A 17,080-nucleotide genomic window follows, 5' to 3' on the forward strand; every position below is an offset into this window, starting at 1 on the left:
AATATGCACATATACATGTCCAAATCATTGTAATGTATTTATTGCTAGCTAGTAAGTCTGTTGTGAAAAGTGATATTAACAAACATACAAATATCACTTTTCACAGCAGACTTACTCAGCCCTGGCAAGCCTGGTGACAAATTAAGCCCTGGATGAAGAGTTGGGGAGAGAGTGGGTGCCAAGTGAGATGGGGGTGGGTGGCTGGGGGAGGCAGTGCGGGGGTTTGAGCCTGAAGCCCTGCAGCCAGAGCCAAAAGTCCTGGGGCCCAGGGACAGAGCCTGAAACCGTGTGGCTGGAGCAGGCCTGTCACTGCGCAGCCAGAGGCCGGAGCTGGAGTCCAAAGCCCAATGGCCAGAGCCTGCTACCCCCACCACCACAGCACTGAAGCTCAAAGCCTGAGCCCTACCATCCCTGGGAAGGCAAAGAACTCACCATCTGCCTGCTCCTACGGCATTATGCCTCAGCTGACTCCAGCTGGAGGCCCCAGCAACCAAAAACCAAGGCAGTGCATCCAAGAGAAACAGTGAAAGGAAAGTGGAGGGTGCGCTACTTTGCCCACCCCATCCACAGCCCAAGAGGCTGTAGCCGCAAGGAAAGCCACTAGTGGTCGCATTTGAGAAACATTGCCACAGGAGGCCAGGGGAAGATGATATGAAAGTGGTCCCTGCCTAATCTGCCTTTGATTATCAAATAACTAAAAAAAATTAAGAAAAAGTTGTCCTGCTTGAGGGGAAGGGGGGGAAAAATCAAACGGGAGAATTGCAGAGGGCTTTTAAATGTTCCAAAAATCACTGCAACTCAGCAAATGAATTTAAGGTTCTTAAAATATAGGTCACGTATTCACTAGAAAAGAACTGATTGCCAAACTCAGTAACATGTTTCATGGGTAACAGATACTATATGCAGAAACGGGGGGGGGGAGGGAAGACAAAACCAACTACTCTAAAGATGCAGCAGTTTAAACAAAATATTTACATGTATTTAACAGCTATAATAAAGGCCGAAGAGATTAGCTGGTGTTTAATGGCTGGTTAGATCATTAATCCATAGAAAACACCCAGTGTCTAACAATTCTTACTAGTTATCTCACACACAATACCACTGTAGTTTGGATAAGCACACTGAGATTTCTGCTTACCTCAAGTACCTTGGTCTGAAAAATTCAGGCTGCAAGCCTCATTTTAACAAGTGACTTCCTAATTTTGGCCATGACAAAAATACCGTAACAGGTTCTCTTTATTTCCACTTCCAAAGTGAGCACAGCAATTGAACAAAACCCGATAGAGTGAGTGAGTGTATAATTTTCTGAGTTCTGGTGCAATTTGATCCATTTATTTTACCTAAAGTGAGATTCACCCATCCTTAACAACAACACAGAATACTACCACATCTTAAGAGCAAAACTTCAAGTCTTTTTCCTGATCATCTTGCTATGGGGTGAGATTATACATTAACTACTTTGGATGACCATGTACAAAGCCATAAAGCTAATTATTAATGATGTAATATTAAGTTAATGTATTAAAGGCATACTAAAATATGCTCAGTGAATGAAATGTCAAAATACACATGCTAGTGAAAAAGAAGAACAGTTTACAAACACAAGGACAGATTTTCTAAACAGTTATAATACAAAAAGCTATTTACTAGATGGTACTATGTACAATAAAAAAGACAAATGTAATTAAAATAAAAATCAACTAATCATACTAAAACAAAAAAACAGAACAAATAAATAGCAAAGTGCAAAACTAACAAAGAATCATTATTTCCTTAGATTAAAACAATCACAATTCAATGAACATTAGAAATATATTTATACTGCTATGTAACATTACAGATAAAGACAGAAGTATAAATCACTCTTTGGTCCCTGTGTTCGTACATTAAAACTGGTTTAACTACTGTCATCTGTTGCTGTAAACAACTGAGGAGTATGCCCAGAATTCCATTGCTAACCATGGTACATAGAGATCCATTCAACAAACATAAGAAGATCACCAAAAATTAAAAAGATTTGAAATATTTTCTTCATATAACACAGCTGTTCTAGCTATCTGCAAACAGAATTCTTTTTTTATAGTGATGCATAGCTAATAATCAAATATAGCTGGTATTTAAATCTTGAAAAACCAAAAGAGCTTCTATCTTAAAGTTACAAGTAAGTGGTTGAAGTTTCTTCACATCAATTACCACACTGTCATTTTTCCAAAGACCAGAATTGTGTCGATATGTTGCACTTCTACACTACTGTAGTGAATAATAACCATCAAGCATATCCATATAGGGCCATTCATATAAAAGATGCCTTTGTCTTGAAATACTGCACAGTACTATTACAATAAAAGATATAATACTGTCCCAAGAAATTTACTCCAAGATGTTGTGTGAATTACTAGCGTGCGTAAATTCTAAAACACATTTTTCACAAAATGGATTATAAAAAGACCATTCCTGGTTATTACATGTATACATATTGACTATAACCATTTTTTATAATAAGGGCCAAAGAGTGCAGCAGCCATCCAACTCCCAAAAGCAGTCATTGGAATAAAACATCAGTGCTGAAACTGATCTATTTCTTTCAAAGGCATAAGGCTACTGAAGATGTTTTCACCACTGGTAACTGCTTGTTCATTCAAATACTGTATTTTAATGTGAAAAGGCAATAAGTTAATACTGTACTTTGTGCCAAGCTATTCATCCTCGTATCTCCCCATAAAGCAAAGCAGTTAAGAATTCTTCCTCAGAGTTGATAGTTTTGTCCTATTGACATCTGGGGAGCCACTTGGACATTATATTGAATAGTCTGACTGCCTACTGTTGCTGAACATTAATACCATATAATAAATATAGACAACTAAGCAGCTCAGACCATATTTTAGAGAGTGACAATTCTGTATGCAACGTATATATTTTTTAAACCTAATACATGCTTGAGCTAAAGATCATTCAACAGCTGGTCCTAATATTGCAGAGGTTTCCTCCTCTGAAAAATGCTGACCTATATCATAAGAAGGCGCACATTAACAAACACTTCACTGGCACCTCAATTGAGGTGAAAAGCACAGTTTACCATTCAATGAAATTTTAATTTTCATTCAAACTTCTGAACTTAGTAATGGCGTCTTTTGTAGTCATTGGTTTAATACGGTGAGACTGAAGATGTTAAATTGTCATAAGACAAAAACGTTATGAATAGAACAGCAAGTTAGTTAGATGTGCAAAAAATCTGAAGTCTAAGATGCAGCTTTCTAGTGAAAGTTAAGAAGTCTTGAAATTATTCAAGTTACTGAAGACTATGTTTTAGGAAAGGAATTTTTAGATCCAGATAAAACATGGTTCCATAGTTTGTCATGCCATAAGAATTCATTACTCCTCCCAGTACTTCTGTTGATTAAACCATTGCATCAGATAATCAAATCTGTTAGTAAAAGCAAGAAGAGAACAAGCAGTAAGAGGACAGTAAAATTATTTAAAATTCCTTCCCCTAAAATTTCTCTCTCCAAGGCACATTAAATTAAAAGGAATATAACTTCAGTTATTTTATTTATACTAAATTGTTTTTTTTTTTAAGTCAGTGACTTGACTATCTGCAATCAATTATTTTTCATAAATTAAGTTAATGAGAAAAATTTAAATAATTATCTACAGATATCAGCAGCCTACCAATTATGAATAATAACTGATAAACTAATGTATATGGAGGAAATAATGGTAAAATCAGATTTTTATTGTATTTTAAAGCAGTGAGCGAAGTAATTTTTAAGTAACTTTTGTGACAGTGTCCTTTTGATAGTGCTGCAAATACTACTGTTTCAACAGGCCTGGAATAATCTTGGACATCATGACAGCAACACCTCTGGTGCATAAGCTCTCCCTCTCTATGCACACATTTATTCAACAACTGTTGTAAAAGTACTCCACTGAAGCAGGATATGAATGATTCCCTCTTTCCGCACACAGACCTTCTTGCCCTTCTGAATTCTGCACTCCTGTAATATTTTAAAATTTCTATTCGCTTTGAACCATTTTATATGTGCATTTTACATGCATATTACCACTGTTCCTTTTAAAGTAGAAAGAACACAAGTCTACTGAAAGCTAAATATCTGAAAACTCCACATAGGATAAAATGAGTTCAGAAATGAGGAAGTACATGCATTACACTATTGTCCCAGTTTTGATACTGATAGACCGGATCTTAACATTAAATTTACCGTTTTTGTTCAGCAGAATACTGGAACAATGATCCCGTTCAATTTCAATGTTCTTTGTTGTTTCTTTACTTGTTTTTTTAATTCTCTTTCAGAGCCTAGATTAGGTCATGTTTTAAACATTAGATGTTTCAGAATTAAAGACTGGTTCTGGTTTTAAATATCATTAAAAAGAAGATTTAATTGCAACAAGTAATTTCTCTGACATCACACTGGAAACAACTTCTTTCTTTGAAGATAAACACAAGTACCTTTTTCAGAAAGGTTAATGAATACCTACATTTCAAACAAAATTTATGAGTAAAGGAATAATTTAAATTTCATTTGTAAATATACATAATAGATTGTACTTAGTTTGCCCTACTCACAGTCTGCTTGATGATTTTTGGACTGATAAAATACCAAGTATGTGGAAATAAAACCATTAAATCTCTTTTCTATAGGTGGTGAACCTCACAGAATTGCTTCACTAAAGATCTCCTACATATAGTGCTAACCTCATTAATTTTATGAACAGAACTGCTGCAGTCCTATATCCCAATAATACTCATGTACAGTTCAAAAATCAAGTAGTTATTTCATATGTTGAATGGGGTAACACTCAGCACTGAGTAGGACTAAGTTAAACAAATGCAAGTACCTTACTAGTTTACCTGAATTAATGTGGAATATATTCACAGCACTCATCTATTACTACAATTTCAAATGTTCACACTATCAATAGTTTAAAAATTAAACTTCAAGTTTGGCACATGTACTGATCTTCAGAAATGTCCCTGTATTTCAACACTATTAAGAACAATGATCTCATCATCAAGTGTTAACCTGATTGGCAGCTCTTCAAGGTGCTTTATCTCACAGCTTCACATACATTAATTGCACCTTTCCTGTGACTGAGGCACGTAAGGTGCAGAGCAGGAGTACAACAGTGTAGACACTAGAGGGCAGTCCTTTCCCACTTGACTGAACTTCTAGATTTGAAGTACAGGTCCCATATTCTTCCTGTTGCACCAATCCATGTCCACCAGCCACTGAAGCCACTTTCAGGAAGCTTCTCTGCAGACAACAGGTTTCCTTATATCAACTGACTGTTTTCACTGAAGTCTCAAAGTGTAGCAAGAATCCTTGAAAATGAGATAATCAATGTCAGTACTGTCTGTCCAACTCCAAATACCAGTGCTTCCAAAGGAGCCATGTTCTTCCCTGCTACTCTGTAAATTCCAGCTACTGCTGCACCTAGAATCACAAGAAAAAACGTGAAATTATTACACAAACAAAAGGTCAAAGCAGAGGCGTGTGCTGATTAATATCAGGTCTCAACATATTCTATTACCAAACCTGTTATCAAACTATTACTGCAGAATTATTAAACAACAATTTGCTTTACTTCTCTCGCTGTCATGATAGGCATTAAGTATAGTTTCCCAGCTGAAGTGCATTTTTTAAAAACCTAGGAAATTACACACACTCACATACACAAATGTTCCCAACTTTCAAACAAATATACTTATACATCTATTTTATGTATTTATTTTTGTCATTTGTTAAGTTTTGCAGATTCCTCAGACATTTTCACACTATTTATCTTTGTGTAAAGAAGTCTTGAAAAATTGCCAGGAAAATTTACCAGCTGATGCGGTCTACACTTGTATCCCCTTATAACAATGATTATAATTAAGAAAATAATAGTTTTATTCACTTCATCAAAAATATCTGAATTTTGCAAAGCTCAGATACAGTAAAATATTTATATCACCCAACAATATTTCTACATTTCAACTGGGTTCCCCATAAACTATTTTCTAGTGAGATTAAACTCAATTTCATCATAGCAAATCAGTATCATTCTGACTTACCAGTGCTAAAATCTTTAAGAGTTGTATTAGAGATACATAAAAAAAAAAACATAATACTTGTAAATGTCGCAATATCACCCCCCAGAGTATATGAAAAATAACATCAATATAATGTTCTATACAATGTTTAATAGCGAGGAAATAAGTTTCTTGCACTTCTGTGTGTGGGCTTTCATCAAAAGTCTGTATAGCGCCCAAGAGGCCAGGATAGGTTCTGGGTAAACTAAAAAAACAGAATACCATACTGTAAATTAACAAGACTCTACTAGTAACTCCTTCCCACTAGCTTCCTCATGCTAAATATCACATCATACATGCAGTACATGATGTTTTACAAATCAAGATCAAAGAATAAAATCATGAAGTCTTATTCACGAATGATGTAATATGAGTAAAAGTGACATTAGCAGCAGTGAACAACAGTTGGGAATAACATGCACTGCTATACCAGTGATGAAGCTATGACCCAGGAACATTAGGTTTTGCTGTATAACATTTAATCTTTGCCTTCCAAAATAATTCTAGATGTTTCCATTTACAACGAAACTCAGTCCTGCTTAGTGTACCTTTGCAATCTGTCAGTAGAAGAATCTAAGAGCCTGCAACAGTTCTGTTAAGAGCAACTAATTTTTTTATTTTGATATCCCACGTGCTAGCATGATTTGGATCACAGTAATCCATTTTCATTGCACCTTATTTTTCATGCATTCAGAAAACATATGGAGGGCAACACATCCTATTTCAGCATTAGAAGAAGTTTCTTAGAGGAATAAAAGTTTGGTGGAATGGTACACATTTAGTATGGAAAAATTTACCTGCCACTTTATTACAGTTAAGTACTTAAAGATCACAAGGAAAAGGAACGGCCAATTCAGGCTCCAGAATGTAGGGAGAACATATGGACATATTTGATGTTAATGAAGATAGGTTTAGTTTAAACATGAAAAGAGCCCTTTGCAGGGTCAATGCATCATGGGATGGTGTGCCAAAGTAAACAGAAGCAAGGAATATTAACTTTAAGGAAAAACACTACTTTGAACTGAGTTTCAGCAAGTATAACAGGCTCAATATGTCTAATTTGGCACCTTCTAAAACCAGAAAAATCTTGTTTTCATACCAACCATAGTGCATGCCGCTATTCCAAATGACAAAGTACTGTGTTCAAAACAATACACTCCATGTAGGTATTGCTGGGGTTGGTTAGGTAAAAAGGGATTTTTTTTTATTTTCAGAAAAACTATTCTGTGCTGCCATCTACAGTATCTCACCAGAAATACCACGCTTATATTATTTCAACCATCTGGTACAAACTCTTTCCTAAATGTTTCTTGCCTATTCACTGTCAAAATCAAACAGATTCTTTAGACAGAGCCCTTCTTCCTGCATTGGAGATCATTTTTGTTGGTGAATGCACCCCAAACTGAAATCCAGCTGCTTGGTTTTAACAAACAGCATTCCTAAAAAATGGTCTCAAACTCTAGTGTCTTAATAGTTGGGACAGAGATTGAAGAGCTCTTGAAAGGCTTGCAATATTTAGGTGAAAAAAGTCATTGCTGTAAACCTCTCAAACTTTGGCAGTTTGAGAGACTTTAAATCTATTCTTATCAGATTGCAAATTAGGGTGTGTCAAGCAATTTGCATTTTATAAACACAGGAAAATTGGAATGGAGCCAAAAGCCACACTGGTTGAAATTTGCCAACATAATAAATAGAAAAGTAAACAGCAAATAAGTAGGGGAGCAATATCTGAGGAATATATGTATCAAAAATTCCTGCATCTAGAACATTGTGGCAAGAAGAAAAGAGATATGCATGACATTGTCCAATGCTGTTTAATCAGTATCTTACAGCTTCTTGTCTACAAACATGAAATTCCATTAGACAACTTGCATGCTCTATCAACATTTAGTTGTAGTGCATTTAACAAACATTCCTTCTCCTGACACAGAGATTCTGGACTTCCTGCCAATTAGTGGGACACAATTTCCATTTGTCAAATTACAATTTCTTTATTTAAATAAGCTATTCTGCATTTCCCAAAAACACAACAGATGCAGGGAGATGTGAAATGTAAAATGGAGACTCAAGTTGGTCTTGTCACGTGGAAATAATTACTTTAAATTTAACCTACCTAAAATACAATACTAAACAGGAAAAGGATGGAATACCTCAATTCACATCACAATTTGCAATGCAGTAAACTATTCAGAAGGGGGAAAAAATCATTTCATGGCCATAGCTTATCTTAACAAGTTTACTACAGCCTGCTGTGCAGGTTAAGCAGCAGTGTTCTCTGCCACTTGCCAAAACAGACAATACCTGCTAATAAAATTATTTTGCTCCTCTAGTATCTTGATTAGCAGCTAGTGATGCAGCATTCTAAGCCAGCCCTTGGAAATGATGCACTGAAAGATTGAGGAGTCCAGTACATTCAAAAAACATGGAAATATGCATTATTTACACAAACACAAGTTTTGCCTACTTGTTATAAATTTTTTCCACAAGACAGAACTCCCAGACAAACAACTGGGTTGCTCCTCCTTTTATGCATAAAGGAAGTGAATCAGTTCCAATAAAAAAAATAGAACATCTTTAAATTCCAACCCCAGTACCATATCTCTCCAGTTTCAACTATTGCAGTACATTAAAAAACACCTTAGGTAAGTGTGACCCACAGTAAAGGCCATCTAGATCATTCTTAAAAAAAAAAAAAAAGAAAAAGAGGCAATTGTGGATTGGGAAGTAAACTGCAATGAAACTACCTTTTAAGGCATGGATATCTAAAGGCCTGGAATAATTATGGTAACTAGTAACTGCCTGAATGGGGTGGCAGACATCTATCAGGAATCACTGCTGCTGTATGGACAGAGTGTGTACAGTTTATGTGACTTTATTCTTTCGCTTTTACTGGACAGCAGAGTTAAAGGGTCATCTTGAAACATCCCATTCTTGCCTGAGACAGGGAGTATCCTGGGGAAAGAGAATGTTTTAAAAGTAGGGCTGTCAAACGATTAAAAAAATTAATTGTTATTGATCACAATTTTAAACGCACTGTTCAACAACAGAATACCAATTTAAATTTCTTATAAATATTTTTGGATGTTTTTCTACGTTTTCAAATATATTGATTTCAATTACAATGCAGTATACAAAGTGTAGAGTGCTCACTTTAATATTTTTATTACAACTATTTGCACAGTAAAAAAGATAAACAGATAGTGCAATCTAAAAGTCAAAACATGATGGAGCATGCAAATGTTTAGCATATCTGGCACATAAATTCCTTGCAATACCAGCTTCAAAAGTGCCATGCAAATGTCTTATCACTTTCAAGTGACATGGTAAATAAGAAGTGGGCAGCATTATCTGCTGTAAATGTAAACAAACTTTAGTGATTGGCTAAACAAGTAGGACTGGGTGGACTTGTAGGCTCTAAAGTTTTACATTGTTTTGGTTTTGAGAGCAGTTATGTAAAAAAAATTCTACATTGGTAAATTGCACTTTCACGATAAAGAGTTTGTACTACAGTACTTGTATGAGGTGAACTGAAAAATAAACAAAAGAAATAGTATCTTTTTTCAGTGCAAATATTTGTAGTTAAAAATAATATGAAGTGAGCACTGTACACTTTGTATTCTCTGTTGTAATTGAAACCAATATATCTGAAAATGTAGAAAAACATCCAAAAATATTTATGATAAATTTAAAGTGCCATTATTAACCGGGCAATTAAATCTGGATTAATTGCAATTAATTTTTTAATTGAGTTAATTTGTTTTGAGTTAATCGCTTGAGTTAACTGCAATTAATTGACAGCCCTATTTAAAAGGCTTGTATTTTTACAGTTCTTGTAAAGTGCTGGAAATGGCCCACCTTGATTATCACTACAAAAGGTTTCCCCCCTTCCTTCCCCCCCCCACTCTCCTGCTCACCTCTCCTGATCACTCTTGTTACAATCTGTATGGTAACACCCATTGTTTCATGTTCTTTGTGTATATAAAATCTCCCCACTATATTTTCCACTGTATGCATCCGATGAAGTGAGCTGTAGCTCACGAAAGCTTATGCTCTAATAAATTTGTTAGTCTCTAAGGTGCCACAAGTCCTCCTTTTCTTTTTAAGAACAATACTGTTGCTGAAGCTGTTACAGAGTACCAGGGAATATGATAAAGCCAGAAACATCACTCTTGTTCTCTCACCTGATTTCCCGACCAATCCTTGGAGGGAGTGGAATGGGAAAAAACGAATAGGGATGACATTTTGCCTACAGCTGAGGTAAGGAGTCAATGGCCTTGGTTTTATGGTCCCTACGCCTTAACAAGAACCTTTTGACTTCAGTTTATCCAGTTTGCAAAGAGATCTAGATCTAACTTAGCTCATCCCACTGATGGTACTAATGACTCCTTGGTTGAAATTACTCCTGTAGTCTACCGTGGTTCTGTTCAACCAATTCACTTTAGTGTTGGAAAATTCCTTATATGGGCATTGTTTTAATGAATGAAATACAAGTTTCTGCCCCTTTGCTTTTTTCGGCTTTACTCCAACTCTTAGGCTTTTGTCTGCATGATAAGTCATATCCGTATAACTAAATCAGTTTAAAAACAGATTTAGTCAAGTTGGTGCAACCTTCTTGCGTAGACTCTTATTTTGCTTAGAGAACCTTTTTGATTTAGCTTAAGTTGGTGAGTAATTGGCTTAAGCTAAATGAATAATGCAGTCAGACCAAAATAGGAGATTCACTTAAAGGGGTTGCTCCAATTTAACTAAATCATTTCTGAACTGCTTTAGTTATATCCATGCAATTCTCACAGAAAGATAAGGCCTAGTTCCTCATTTGGGTCCAAGGATTGAGAGATGAGGGAGTGGAGAGGTTTTTTCTTTAGAAGAGAGGATTTCCCACGTTGTCAGAAAAGTGCCTGTCTGTTTAGTTTGCATCTGATTGCTCAGAGATCTAACTCCTTCAGAACAATTGTTTCCTGTCAGAGCATAAATTGGTTCAAAGTGGGGATCCAAGACATTGAGGTTATTGGTGGCCTAACCATCAGGTAGTAGGACAAGACCAGCAGAGTCACTGTGGCAAGCCAAATGCAGAGGAAACCATCGTGACACTAGGGCTTTGTCTACACTACACAGCTTTTAGCAACAAGGCCATGACGCTAAAAGTCTGGCCGTGTAAATGTTGTCTGTTGGCACCTTTGCCAACAAAATACTTCCACTCCCTACGAGTGGCGTTTGTGTTATTTACACCACCACCTGCTGCGGCAAAACTTGTATCTTTCGAGGGGGCGGAGGGGGGCTTTTTAAGCACCTGTGAACAACAAAAGTTTTGTCATTCAATTGGCAGCATAGACAAAGTCTAAGAATACATGATTTCCTCCCTATAACTAGAAACACTTATCACAGAACCCCAGGAGACTGGAGAGCTGTCACTTCCATTCTCAGTAAAGAAGAATGGAATGATACCCTTTCCAGAACAGAGGTCTCCCCACGATTTGCAAATATGAGGACACAGAGATCTGAGGAGTCCTCTGCTCCTCTGACAGTTCTGTACTGCCTTTATCTTCACACAGGAGAAGGAGCAACCAAGTTGACATTCTCATAGGAAAAACTACATGATTAAGGTAACAAATTTGTATGAATAGTTACCAGAATAGCTAAGACATAACGTTCTTTTGAAAATAAGATGTAAAACTATATGTAAAAACAAAAGAGACTTACTGGTTATCATTGCTCCAGATACAGAACCCAGAAATCCAATGCTGACCACAATGACAGAGATTAGTCTCCCCTGCCTATGCCTCTGCAGCATCACAAACATTAACACTCCCACAGCACCATGGACAAAGAGAGAGGAGAAGAGAGCCCATAGGAAAACCCAGTACCACATCTCTGAAAAGAAAGCAGTCAAATAAAAGTTATTATAAAGCAAGACGTTTAGAAATACTGTATTTTTAAAGAAAAACACTGATTTCCATCTTCAGAAGAAATCAATCTGAAGATAGTGGTATGTGCCCAAGACACTATACCTATTTGGCCAACCATCTTAAAGAAACACCCCCAAGTATATCCAAAAATTCCAAGTAAAATTTGGGTTCACCTTCATCAGAAGAGTACCTCTGAAGCAACGTGTTTCCCTCGAGCTGTTTCTAAAACCAAATTTCGTTGTACTTTCACACTAATATATAGTATCTACTGTAGAACTATTCAACTGTCACATGCAAACAAGCTTATCAAAAATATGCAAACAAGTAAGCTTAAAAAAGGTGCAAAGATTAGTGATTTAAATGGGGAAAATAAGATGAAGGCTAGTACCCTAGCTAATCAAAAAAACTTAAATGAAGAGTTCTGACGAACAAATTAACCCCAAGGGAGAGGAATTTTTACTACAGTAGAACCTTGGAACCTCGGGAATGGAGGTTGGCCGGAACTCTGAAATGTTCTGTAGCTCTGAAGCAAAAGGTTATGGACTTCAGCCATGGGGGGGGGGGAAGGTTTGGGTTGGCAGCTGCAAAGGAGGTGTGGGGTGTCAGGGCTCCGGGTGGGTGTGGCTTCTGCCCTAGGGGAGAAGCAGGGCTCAGCACTTTAGACTGTGGGGGGTGCTGGGGCTCAGGGCTTCAGCCCCACGGGGGGCGCTGGGGCTCAGAGCTCCCCATGGTTCCGCTCCCGGCTTCAGTTGGGGCGGGGGGGGGCCAAGGCTTTAGCTACAGGGGTAGCGCTGGGACTGGAACTGGGCACTCCCCTCATAGCTAAACCCCTGAGCTGCAGCGCCCCCTGTGGGGCTGAACCCCAACACCCTTCGTGAAGCTGAAACTGGAATCAGAGCCCCGGTGCTCCAAAGAGTCAGAAGCCCCCCACCCCAGCTGCAACTACAAACCCCGTGGCTGAAGCCCTGAGCCTGGGTGCTAAAGCCCCGAGGCAGTATAGTATTTGCTTTTTTGTTTTGGTCTGTCCTGATGCCTGTTTGAGGACTTCTGGTTCCACAGGATGTCCGGTTGACCGGTATGAACACCAGAGTTATGGACTTATCTCTGAGGTTCTACTGTACCTAAGTCAAAAACCTAAGGTTTATAAAGAGCCAAGTTACAAATTGTTTTTATATTTCTAGTTGCTTATTTACAATTAGTCAACAATGTCAGTCTAGTAATTTCTACTATTTCTTCAAAATATGCCTACATTATATTGTCACAGCTGGTTAACCACTAAAACTGAAGTTCTTAATGGTGTAATACGTGTGCTTGAATACAAACAGGTCCCCCTCTCAAATGTCAGACAAATGTTACTACTACTTTGAAAGTAAAAGGAGCAGTAAGGATCATTGAAGGTATATGGGAATGAGAGAACTACTAACAAATCAGAAAGGCCACTTAAGAATGCTCCCATTCACTCCAGTGCTACATGCCTCAAACCCACAAATCTCCTCCTGACTCTTTATGGGTGCTTATCCTTCCCTTATTTGCATGCCAAAATCTCTAGCTTTCCCCTCAACTTCTAAAATGTAGTTATACATTAAAAACAAACAGTGAAAAGTTAGGGGTAGCATAAAATATTTTTAAAAGACTGTCAAAAGATTGCCAAAGAACTAGATAACACTTATTGTAGTGGAAAAAAACAAAACAAAAATTATTTAAAATTGAACGGATTGTACTAATCATGAAAATGAATTGTACCATATTTCCTGTGTGTACTGTGACAAAGCTCTGTCCTTGCTTCCGTGGGTCCCGCATTTCCTGGCAGATTTCGCTAACCTCAGAGGCTTACTGTGACCCTCCACGTAACCCTTCTCTCTCTAGAGACAAGGGTCACAGTCTACTGAGCCATTTTCATCATAAGCCAGCGAGGGAGGAGAGGAGAAGTTATCCTTCCTTGCACAGTCTCTCGTGTCTCAGTGATTAATCAGGGGGCAAAGGAGGGGGGAGCCCGGGCCCACCCTCTATTCCAGGCTCCAGCCCAGGGACCCTAATAGTATCAGCTATGGTAGCTGACTTTTTAAAAAAAGTGACATGTACAATTCCCTGGGCTACTTCCCCACAGCAGCCCTCACTTCCTCAAGGTCCACTTCACCCTTACCTCCGGGCCTCCTTCCTTGTGCCTGGTATGGTGTGTACTACTCAGTCTCTCCAACAGCACAACTTCCTCCCACAACTCCTGACATGCACACCCACCTGACTAACTGGGAGGCTTTTAACTAGTTTTAGCCAGCCCTTGATTGGCTTCAGGTGTCCCAATGAACCTACCATTCTCCCTGCCTTCTGGAAAGTCCTTAATTGGCCCCAAGTGCCTTAATTGACCTGGAGCAGCTGCCATTTTACTTATCTTGGGATTTGTTTAGCCTGGAGCTAATATATCTATCTCCCATTACTTTTCTATAGCCATCTGGCCTTGCCCAGCACAGTACTTTATATTAATTTCAATAAAAGTCTCAAGTGAATGTTTAAAGTATAACATAGAACAGTACATATGGTAGGAATCAAGAAACCTTCCTGCAAAGTATGGATCCAGTGTCCCATGAAGTACACAGGCCCTGCTTATGACCCACTGTAAAATGTGCTTTGTCTTTAACTGAATCCATTCAAGGTTGCCTTTTTAGAGCCTTCTTTACATTGTAAAATATACCCATTGCTGATAGTGCGTCCAGCTGAATCAGTGCTGAACACAGTTTAACTGCAAGCATAGCCAAAAACATAAAAGTCTACAGCTCTGTTTCAGAAAATGATTAATCAATCCCCATTTCTATGACACATTAAAATTGCTGCTGCAGTCTTAGCCTGATATTACTACATTATTTTACATTCAGAAAGCTATTTTCACAGTTATAAGGGCTGCCAACTTTTCTTTTTTCCAATTCCATGGTCAAAGAACTACAAAAGAAACAGGATTGGATAGTGAGAGGATTTATAATTAAGAGCCTAAGCACTAGATGATCAAGAAACATTCCCAGAAGGTTTTTCTCTTGAATTTTCAGTGTGAAGAGACAAGCTATTTGAATGGTACCCGCGCTGCAGTCTCAGCCAGGATTGTGTACCATCATGATAGTGTATTAATATAATACTGATATCAATGACACCACAGAATAAGGTGCAAGAGTTGATAGCATCCACTGTTTTGGAAGAAGAAACTGTTCTGCTCTTGGTAAGCGTGCACCCCATGTGCTCAGGTTTGGATTCTTTTGGGTAACAGTGTCTGCTGAGTCTGTACATGCACCCCATGTGTCCTCATACCTCCCACCTAAAATCATAAAGATCCAGGCAATCCTAACTACCTCTCAGTTCCTTCGCCAATAATAGAATCAAGGTGTTAAAGGACTCCGCAATAGCAGGGAAGGAGAACTGGTCATAAAATATATATGGACAACATATCGAAGAACCACAGTTACCATAAGGCCAGAGCGTGGAGATGATCAAGGTGAATTCCCCCATACTAGACTGGAAACGTCTGTCATCTGTGCGTTGGATGGCAATAGTGGAAATAAAGGTAAACCCTGCATACTTCTGGAGGATCTGTCCACCAATTTAATCTAATTTAAATATGATGGGACTTGGGGGTTAGTGGGATCTGCACTCTCATGTCTAAATGTCTGTTGAGCGGATATATAGACTTCAGCCACTCTTGCGAGCCTTGAAGGTGAAGTCTGGCACGCAAAGTTATGAAAATGTGAGAGGCCACGTGCCCTAGAAGACTGAGGCAAACTACTGTTGTCTAAGGTTGGGCTTGTAACTGATTGACCAGACTTACTATGCAGTTGAATCTCAGATGAGGCAGATAAGCCTTTTCTGTGGTGGACTCCAGTAATGCCTCTATAAACTCTATTGTTTGGGAAGGAATTAAAAACAACTTCTCCTTGTTGACTGACTCAGAGGGAAGCAAAAGGCTGGAGTACCCGATAATGGGCAAAAGTCACATGCTGAGGAGATCTCTCCCAAATAAGCCAGGCTGTCTAGGTAAGGAAAAACTTGGGTAACTTGTTTTCTGAGGTATGCTACCACTACGCATTTGATAAATGACTTTGGGGCAAGACCTGAATACCAGTTCTGTGGATCAACAGAGGGAATTATGGAGAACACAGTGATCATTCTTAAGATGAACATGTGGATGAAGATGTTCAGCTGTTGCAAGTCTAACTGAATGTCAAACCCGTTTCTTCTTAAGTATTCAAAAGTAAGGGTAATAAAACCTGTTTCCCCTGTAATCTCGAGGGACTTCAACTGCTCCAAGACTTAGGGCAAGTCTACACTACAAAATTAAGTTGACTTAAGTTATGTGGATGTACACCCACCACAGTAATTAAACTGGTTTGGCATGTCCACAACAGCTCCTTCGGTCAGTGGTATGTGTCCTCACCAGGAGCGTCGATTTACCTTGAACTGTGGGGCACTGGAACTGTCAACGCAGTGTCTACGCTAACACAACATAGTTAGGTCAACGCAGACCTAAGCACTACGTTGCTTATGGAGGCGGAGTTAAGTTAGTGTAGTGGGTGATTTACAGCAGCGGGAGCAATATTGGAGTGCAGACACATACGTTGACCTAACCGTAGCGTAGACCAGCCTTAGAAATTATTCCACTTCTTGTTGTAGTGTGCTCTAGTGAGAAAGGTCTCTGAATATGGATGGGGAAGGGATATGTAGGGTGAAGAGTCTGGAATTGAATGGAGTACCCCACCTCTGCAATCTCCTGTACTCATCAGTCCATATTTATGAGATGAAAAACTGTTCTCAAATTGAAGGAGGTGGGGGAAGAGAAGAGAGAATTCTTTAAGCAGTTATGTGGCTCCTAACTGAGGAGTCAAATCTGCTTTTTGAAAATGATGCTGCATAAGCAGCTGAAGAAGAAGAGGCAGATGGCCTTCTCCTCTGCAATCTGACTCTTTCTGGACGCTTCAGACAGTTTGTGATGCAAGAAGCCTGGTTGTCTGATAGTGCTGAGGCCTAATCTGCCTTCGCCCGAGTGCTGATGTATACATTTACAAAGAACTCAATGTTGCCTAGAATCTTTTAAGGAGCATAGGGC

The 17,080-nt window shown here is 38.4% G+C and overlaps 1 protein-coding gene across 1 annotated transcript in view; it reads right to left on the reverse strand.

Annotated features, from left to right (window-relative positions):
• Positions 1–1,498: 1,498 nt before the first annotated feature.
• TMEM170B (transmembrane protein 170B) overlaps positions 1,499–17,080 on the reverse strand; it is a 29,143-nt gene continuing 13,561 nt past the window's right edge. The window contains exons 2-3 of the mRNA XM_038392071.2: positions 11,792–11,962; positions 1,499–5,453 (exon numbers count right to left, since the gene is read on the reverse strand). Coding sequence (XP_038247999.1) covers positions 5,323–5,453; positions 11,792–11,962 — 302 coding nt within the window. The 3' untranslated portion in view covers positions 1,499–5,322. The remainder of the gene's footprint in view (positions 5,454–11,791; positions 11,963–17,080) is intronic.

The sequence above is a fragment of the Dermochelys coriacea genome, chromosome 2, assembly GCF_009764565.3.
Source record: "Dermochelys coriacea isolate rDerCor1 chromosome 2, rDerCor1.pri.v4, whole genome shotgun sequence".
NCBI classification, from domain to species: Eukaryota; Metazoa; Chordata; order Testudines; family Dermochelyidae; genus Dermochelys; species Dermochelys coriacea.